Source organism: Meleagris gallopavo, chromosome 1, assembly GCF_000146605.3.
Source record: "Meleagris gallopavo isolate NT-WF06-2002-E0010 breed Aviagen turkey brand Nicholas breeding stock chromosome 1, Turkey_5.1, whole genome shotgun sequence".
Taxonomy (NCBI): domain Eukaryota; kingdom Metazoa; phylum Chordata; class Aves; order Galliformes; family Phasianidae; genus Meleagris; species Meleagris gallopavo.
In genome coordinates this window covers 84,602,843-84,612,196 of record NC_015011.2, presented here as the reverse complement: position 1 = coordinate 84,612,196, position 9,354 = coordinate 84,602,843, and the positions used below count along the sequence as shown (strand labels likewise).

Sequence of the window (9,354 nt, the reverse complement as noted above, 5' to 3'; positions counted from 1 at the left end):
AGGCTGAGTTAATTTCCTGTACTTTCATTGCTGAATCTCTGTCCATTGTGACCAAAATAAGAAGGTTTTATTCAAAACTATAAACTGCTTTTGTCAAAACTTCTTTTTTTTTTAAATATATGATGATGTGAAATGAAGAATGGCAATTTTTAGTAGCTTGAAACACCAAAAATCTTCGGATGGGGGAAAGAGGCTCTTTCAAACTATTTTGCCAACTCAGGTGAGGCATTCTTAAGAGTCTGATGTAATGGCCAATGTCTACCTTTCAATATAGTTATAATTCCTTCCTTCATTTGTTTTGGAGTCACGTATGCACTGACATGCATGAACGTCTGAGAAGAAGGAATGATACAGAATATTTCACTACACAGTGACAGCAAGGGAGGACTTACTGGAATGTAAAACAGGAACTCCTGTGGAGGAGGGTTGCCATTCCCTGAGCACTTCAGAGTGACGTTATCACCTTCTTTAATGGTACTACTTTGTGACAGCACTTGAATAGACACTTTCTCTGTTGGATCTGTGAAAACAAGGTACACACTTAATAGCTTCCACAAAAAACTACAGAGTAATATGATATGCATGGCTGGAGAGTTCACAATTTCATCATCGAGAAGGTAAAGTTATTTGCATGTGTTCATCTTTTTTACAGAAGACCTGAAGTCCATCACACCTTCCATATTTTGGCCAATTCAAGTAACCACGAAGAAGCTATACAATACAAAAAATCATTTTTATTAATCAAAATACCCTATCACTGACACAGCAATGACTACAACTCTATGGAGTGCTTAAGAGGAAAAAATATCCAACCCTGATCAGCACGTACAGCTTCACAGCATGATTTCATTATGAGGGATTAACTTGTCCTCTGTGAAGCTTGCTATATGGAGGACTCCAGCAATCAGAACAACAACAGAGGCTCTCAGTGTCTTGCATTAGTATTAGATATTAGCCTTCTTCCATTAAAAGAAAGAAATATGAACTAAGCAACTCTATTTAGCCTATTCTATATGCTGATCACAACAACCTTTCACAAAGATGAATTCCACGAACATAATAGGACCCTTAACATAGTCAACAGAACTGTAAATGTAACGTACTTCTGTCATGTTCAGTGAAGTTGAACTATAACTTACATTTTACTTCAGTAATTTTTTTAAGGCAAAGATGGAGTATATGTTAATAGATGCTATTCTTCCTAAGTAGAAGCCTAAATAAAATTTTTCAAATACAGAATAAAATGAAGAAAATTAAAGGAAATATTATGGGCAGATAACTCTCGCTGCTTTAATTTCAATGAATAAATAAAATTCCAAGGATGCGTGTCTTGCACTAAGACACAGTACAGCACACGTTATTAGACACGAAAAAAAATTATCTAGACAGCAGAGAAATCCTTGTCTGACAGCTGATTCTCTCTGTTTAATGAAGCATGGGCTCTATGACCCTTCTGACCCCTTAAGGCACTCATCACATTCATCTCCTGCTATGGGATTTTTCAATAACAGGAGTTGCAGTTTATTGTGGCCTCTCAACGACCAGGAGCCCTAACGCAGATTTGCATCTCTCTTCATAGGAAGAGTGGTACTAGATGTCAAAAGACCCTTCCTTCCCTCCTCCACATGCCCTTGGCTCCCCATCCACATCCAAACATCTACCTCAATGTCTGCAGCACTGAATCACAACTTTACCTACTGAGGAAAGGCAAGTCCAGCTGTTGGTGTGGAACACAACGGATCTGAGTAAGCAGCTGGTCATAAATCACAGGCACTCTTCTTGGTAGCTTCTCAGCCAAAGACCCCAGAGCCAGCCTACTGTAGAACTGGTCTCTCCCTTTTTCAAGTTATGTACTAAAGGTGAAAAAGTTATTAAAAATCCTGGAATTGCGTAGGCATTGTCACTGAATTAAAAGGAGATGAATCATACTGAGGAAGACTTCAGGACTTTTAATTTGGAACTGTTTTTTTCCCACAGAGATGAACTGAACTGGATTAAAAATTGGACAAAGTTAAGCAAGAGTGACATTCATGCAAACTACCGGTCTTTCTCCTAGGCGTATCTTACCCTTCTATGTATTTCCATCAGCTGGGAGGAAAGTTTTAATCTCATTCTCTAAACTGGAAAAAAAATAACTATGAAAGTAAATAGCAAAAGACTAATTAAACTGTTCTGTAAGGTGAACAGGTCACCCTTCTGAGGAAGAAACAATCCAGTGACAATGTTCAGTGAAATACTCATGCAAAGCAGTGCACAGCAACATGCTTCTCCTTCACTAATAAGCATGAACAGCTTGGTGAAGGGATGTCTTTCTGCTCAGTGGCAGCATCTCTGGCTAGGTCCATATCACCCTGTCCTTCCATAAGCCATCCACTTTGTATTTGCTTTCTTCAAGAGCAAAATTCTAGAAGCAGACACCAGAGGGCAGTTAGTAAATGAATGCCACCATCCCAGATACAATGTGTCCACAACTGACATAATTTTGTATAATTTTAATACAAACACAGATGCCGGAAGCAGCATGACTAAAAAAGCACCTTTGACTTCTATCTGTTGTGGAAAGGAGTTCATCCCGAGCAAGACAGACACTTAACGACAGGGCATGATCGGAAATTTTGCCTGATACTTTTTTATTCTAATTAACTCAGAGCAGAACCAAACACAACTGCAGTCCAGATAATTTAGATACAATCAGACATTATCTAATTGTCCAGTGCCAGGAGTTCTCCTGCATCAATCAAGTTACTTTATCCAGCTTGCTGGCTACAGCTGCAAATGAGTGCTTGTAGTTAAGCACTGAGCTGAGCTACTGCTAGCTGAGCTACCTATCTCCAGTTAGCACTGCATTCTGCAGGAGTTTGCTCATTCTTCAGAGGCTGGCTGCTTCCAGGAGTTCCACTTAAGAACAGGAGCTGGTACAAGCCCTGAGCTAAGAAAAACAGTAAAACATCTCTTAAATACTAACTGAACAGGTACATCTGAAACAAAAAAATCTTGTTTAGGCATGGTTCAAATTGTGCTTTCCTCATTTCTTTGTGATAAAAAGTTAAAGTGAATCTCACTAGATATTACAAAAAACAGCAGTCCTTCTTTATGGGTTTTTTTCAACTTCCTTCAAAATTGCAAAACATAATAGTTTGACAGACAAACTAGGAAAAAAAAAAAAAAGGACTGAGAGGAAGGCTCCCATTACAAGCCTGGCATTTTATTTTTTTTTCAATCTGTATTACATTCAACTGGTTAAAAAAATCACATTTGTTGAGAAAGAAATCAATTACGACCACTGAACCAAATTTAAAAACAAAAATAAATCAGGTATCATTATCATTAAATAACACCAGTTAAGCAATCTATCTGTTGAAGCTCTAGATGTATGCTCATAAATAGTTTCAGAAATTTGGAGATGCATTTAAGCAGAGCATGAAACTGAAGTTACAGCAAATAAAGATACGCAAAAAGGAAATGGGAATTTCTCTTACTCTAAAGATAAAGGAAATTTTGGAAGGTCTCTTTAGTACTGCAGGTTGTGCCTGCCTCCCACTGTTGGCTAATTAGCAGCACGATGCTTCCCATCTCAGGAGGAAGAGCTTATCTTAATTAAATTGCATGTTACTAGACCAGGATTAAAAGAGCTAGTCTAGCAAACAAATCTTTAATACTGGGTATGTGTGGTGTCTGATGCAGAGATTATTCTTCAATGCTGTGCAGCTTTTTTTCCTTCACATTGAGTAGTTCTTAATAGCAAGTACATGTAGTACAAACATCACAGAAATTTGCAAGAGCCTCATCCTCAACAGGTGAAGTAGCCTAATGCATTAAAGTGCTGGGGAAATGGGGAATAATAGCAATAAAATAGTCTGACTGGGAAAAAATTAAATTCTTTCTGGTCATTACAATTCTTTCCTGTAGATCCTTGCCATAAGCAATAGGAGCTTTCTGTGGTCATGGGTTCCACAGCTGACAGAAAAGAAAATCAGTTGACCCAAATTTAAAACAAAACAAAACAAAAAAGCAATGGAATTGGTGACTGCAACTTGAAATCTCTATATGATTTCCCAGGATAACAGTTTATCTGTTATCCCAGAGGCTTTCTTTTCCATTAGTTCTGGCAGCTGTCATTCTGAAGAAACACTTGGTGAAAAGGCGGCCTTAATTTACTCTGGTTTCTCTGGGTGAAAACAAGGATTAACTGCTCCAAGATCTGATCCCCTACTTCTGCTGCTCAACAAACTATACCTGCAAAGGAAAAGCAGGCAACGATCTAGGTAGAAAACAGATTGTCACCTCAAGTCCAAGACTTTCATTTTCAAAGCAATGGAGCACACCTACTGGCTGCAGAGATCAGATGTGCAGAATTCATTTTCTTCATATTCATTTGAATCACAGAGTTGCTAGACTGTGTATACTAAGGCCTCATTAGATATCTGGACTGTGTACTCAGGCTTTATTGTTCCCAAAGCAGGCCTTTTTTATTACCTAAAATGTTCAAAGAAACAACAGTTTACAGGGCATCATGAATATCTCCTATTTCTCTTCTTTCTGTTACAACCTTCTGCCTTCAGCTCTTCAGAAGTGTCCCTTTACAAGACTCTGAAATGCTTCTTCCACTGTCTCCAACAGCTAGCACCTCCTCTGACCTACCTGCCCAACTGCCTGTTTTCTTTATTCAGAGGAGAACTATGATCTCTATGTCAGTCAGTAGTCTGGAAGTTGCTCTGGGACTTACACCAGCTAAAAGTAATTATTCACACACATTCTCTACTTTAAAATTAGAAGTCTACCAAGATTCAAATGCCACATTTTGAATGTAAATATCAGCGTTTTACAGCTGTAGAGAAGCTACTACAATTTTTGCAAGGCTGCCTGCCAGCATTAGCTGCCTGGTGCTGACTCTCCTTTGCAAGAAATGAAAAGGATCTTAGTGTACAAATAATTATCCAGAGTATTTATTGCATATTTCAAGAGGCACATAGAGTCATTCTCATCAGCCCCATCTTTTGCTAAAGTTCAGAAAAAACCCATTTCACAGTAAATTTTTTAATTATTACTTTCCTCTTAGCAGTCGCGTCTTGATAATCAGTATTCTACTGTTAGAAAGAAAGAAAACCCAGGTAAATCCAAAGATAAATAAAAATCACCCTGACACTTTATTCAGATCTTCTTACTGCAAATCAGCTCTGAAAACACCATCTCAGTATTCAAGCAGCAATATCTGTAATGTTTTAAACTGTCTCAGAATTATTTCTTTTTCCCCAAAGGTAGACTTTGTACAGCAGAAGATACTTTTTAATAACTTACAGTGAACATCAAAGACAACTGGTTCAGACTGTATTGTTTTCTGGCCAGATGGTCCATAATATGTCACAATGCAAGTAAATTTAGCATTTGCATCTTCTTTTGTTGGCATATACTGAAGAGATGATGTCATGGTGAAGAGTCCAGTTGATCTGTTTTCAACCTTTCGCAAATTTATGACCACAACTGTAAAGGAAATATTATTTCATTATTACATGGACAGAATGTGAAACTTTTCCTGATTGCAGATACTTCTTGCTTGCCTGTTCTCTATTTATAGTTATCAGGCTGCAAACACACAAGTAACATGACATATTACCAAAGAGACTACACAAAGAGTTTTCCTCCAGTATTGCCACTGACATGTACTAGGAAGGTTTTATCAACAACATATTCCTAACACACTGCAAATTTTAAATCAAAGCAAAGCAAAGAACTAACTGCACTTTTTTGTTGTTGTTTTAATGCAAATCTCTCAGGCAGTAAGAAGGCCTCAGAAGTGCCAGTAAAAAGAATTTTTAAGATCACGTTTATAACTTAATTTTGTAAGCCTCTCCTGCTTTATCGAAACTAAAATGTTGTGGTCCAATCAGCCCATCAAAATTGAAGTTGAAAGTCATGGGTAAAGAAGAATTCTTCCCAAACAACCTGAAGGATAAATAACTGCATAAGAAGGCTATCATCTATGTGGTCTGAAACACAGTACTGGATAGGCATAAAGCTGAATTATCAGTTTTTACTAGCTACATAGGTTCAAGAATTACTTTGCAATAGCATTAACAAAGTCAACTCTCCTCCTCACAATATGTTTTTTAAGCTGTGACATGACATAAAGAAATAACATGGCATAGCTTGGGTTCTCCAAGAGGCACCCAAGAAATTTCCTTCCAGTTTCATACTTCTGTATGAGTAGTCTTTCTCAAAGGAACAATACTTAAAACTAAAACAGAGCAACTCCAATAAACACAGTTCTTCAACATACATCTGTATGTGAATTCAAGGACAACATCCATTACTGCAACATACCTTCTTCCACAGGCTGCAAAACTCTCCCATTTTTGTACCACGTAACATTGCCTTCAGGATAACTATCTCTCACAACGCACTCCCCAAGCTGCAAAACAGACAGGAATTAGTTTTGCTAATTAATTAATTTTGCTAATTAATTTTTGCTGTGTTTTAACGAAAGATCTGCTTTTGTTTTGGATAAAACTTCTAGGCAGTTCAAAAGCTTAACTCCAGATATATTTTTTTAAATGAGGTAAATCCCATAAGTGAGGCTTAGGTTGTGGGTCTAGAATCAGGATGAACCCTGCTTGCAGGGTTATTAGGGTACCAGTTGAAGAAACCACTCTGTGCACAGCCTGGCTACACAGTGCGACCTCTCACAGCCACACATGCACACATACCCTCTCTGCCTCAGTTCATCACCACTCTTTGTCTTCACTGCAGAGGAACTGTAGGCAGCCTTCAGGCATGCAAGTTTGAGGGAGAATGCTGCTCTTACCATTTTTAGCTTCTCCGTTTCTAAGAAGTCTGCTTGATGCAAGATTTCTGGTTGAGAGGGTTGTTCTAAAACATAAATAGGATAAAGGTACTAGTGATAGAAGAACAAACAGTTTCAGAAAAAAAACAAAAGATACTACAGGATATGTGAACTTTAAGACTAATTAGAACAGCCTGTGCTGGTATAGCCTTATTTATTCTTCGCCTTTCTTCTTTAAAAGAAGAGAGAGATATTTCTACCTCAATATCAGCAAAAAGACAGGAGATGAGGAAAAAACATACCCTTAAAATGTGTCCTACTTTCCACAATAAATTCCATGCATCCTGACAATATATATTGTAGCCAGGCAGACTGTTAGGTGTTCAGGAGGAGATAACGTGATCTGATCTCTCTGATTTACATAACACACATAGTGGAGAAGGAACCACCGGTACAGAAAATACAGCAACATTAAAATAACTTTACTAGTGATATTGCTATACCTAAGAACTAAGCTATCACTTTATAAAGGAACAAATTCCACATAATCACTCTTCTAATGTTTATTTCTCTTAGAGGGTATTGTTACATATAAGAAATTAAATACAATTAAGAAATAAGATAACAGAAGTACGTGTAATTACTTTAACTGATTTTGGTTAAGTCGGTTAAGACTCTCTTCAAAAAAAAACAAGAAACTTTTTCTACAGTGCCTGTATGTCTCCTTATTTACTTTTTTTTTTTTGTGGTAGATGGACCTCTTAGCCTGCCAAAGTAGAGGATCTATCAGTGTTTCCATCATAAAAAAATACTTTATAGACACTATATAACATTTGTTAAAACAAGTTGGCCTGAAGCCCAGAATGCAAATTTTTGTCTCTAAAAGAAACAGTTTTTCCCACAATTTTTTTTTTTCAGTGGGGAGATATGAGAGGGCAAAATAAATCAATGTTTCCACAGTCAAAGAAAGTCTCTGCATTTTGGCTGTACTGCTTAAGAAAGCACATGTATTATATACATTTACACACTGAAACATCTTTAACCACGTCAGCTTACAGAACCTTTTTCCCAAACCAAGTGCCCTATAAAATACTGCCAGCAATCCCATTCCCAATGAACTTCACATCATCGTGCCAAAATTTCAATGCAGTGATGATGTAACTCATCTGCAGGTGTATTACTCCTGGTATGGCACAGATAGCAGCCTACTTATTTCCTCAAAAATTCATTTGCTTTGTGCGTGTGTGTGTGTGCACAGACATCCTTTGCTTGGAAGACTATGCCAAAATGGAACAAGAAGAACAGCTCGAAAGGGAAATGAAAGGCAATAAAAGAAGCTGTTTATCTGACATGCACCAACAACTTGCTTGTGGCAAAAAACAAAACACCAACAAAAAGAAACAGTGGAAACAATGCACCAAAAGCCATCACAATGTCCTCAAAAGGTTAACAGAGCAAAAGGTATATATTTTTAAAAACTACTTGCATCTTTATTTCCCTTTTCTTAGTTTTGAAGGGAAAAGATCAACTTATTTCTGAAAGAATCCGTCAAGGACAAAACATTTCCATGTCAATTCAAACAAATTAGGTTTTACAAGACAATTAACAACCCTTCTGGTTTAGATTTTCCGGTCCCATGCACAGGCACAGCTGATTTCCTGTTATAGTCGCCAGCTGATCAAATCACAAACCACACAGCCTTCCCTCATCTTTCCCTCCTTGCATCTCCCTTGTCCCTCAGGACAGTGCTCCGTGCCTGTTCAGGAAGACCTGTGCTGTGCTTTGTACCCCCTTGCACCCTTTGCCTGAAGGGTAGCAGAAGGCTGCCATGCTGTGCCCCTTGCCACGCAGTGCCCTGGCTTCTGAGCACACACCACAGCTGAGAGGCCTGCTGCCAGAACCCCCAAGGCACAGCGTGCACATCGAGGTAATTCACTGCACAAGACTAATATTGGCACACCGCAGGATGAAATTTGAAGCTTAGCAGCAGCAGGACACACTTTGGTGGGTCTGCAACTTCACTCCAGCACTCATCTCTTGGCTGAAGAGCTTGCCAGGACACTCTGTAGCCCTGCACAGGTATTGCAACTGCCAGGAAAGTGCTCACAGCCCACACCAGCTGGGTTATGGCATGGTAGGGCAACAAGTAGTGGCTGCTGTGCTGCTCTGCTCTGGAAACCTTGGTCACTTAATTCCAGAACAAGATGCTGACAGAATCCATCTGGAAAGCTGGAAGAGCTTGTTTGAGTAGTCCAGTGAGTGTGACTAGCAGGTGGGAGCTGTGCAATGAGCCATTCTGGCTCGTTAGTCCTGAGCTAATCAGGTAGCAACAGCTGAGGATGTGACAAGCTCCAGTGAAACCCAGCTTCAGTAAAGCCTTCTGGGATACAGCTGAGGTTTGGTTTACGAAGGTTTGCACTATGGCAGCTTAGCTCTGCATTTGTGGTTCAAGGAGCTTTGAAACTCCACTGAAGAAACAAAACAATTTAAATTCCACTTAGAAATGCTACTGAATAAACGAAGCTTGTAGGCTACTGTTAACTCTTTTGTAATTAAAACAAACAAGTATACAA

General features: G+C 38.6%; 1 protein-coding gene across 1 annotated transcript in view; it reads right to left on the bottom strand.

The window, feature by feature from the left end:
• The window catches only part of ALCAM (activated leukocyte cell adhesion molecule), a 123,171-nt gene that overhangs the window by 20,282 nt on the left and 93,535 nt on the right, over positions 1–9,354 (bottom strand). The window contains exons 5-8 of the mRNA XM_031555160.1: positions 6,803–6,867; positions 6,322–6,409; positions 5,299–5,481; positions 393–520 (exon numbers count right to left, since the gene is read on the bottom strand). Coding sequence (XP_031411020.1) covers positions 393–520; positions 5,299–5,481; positions 6,322–6,409; positions 6,803–6,867 — 464 coding nt within the window. The remainder of the gene's footprint in view (positions 1–392; positions 521–5,298; positions 5,482–6,321; positions 6,410–6,802; positions 6,868–9,354) is intronic.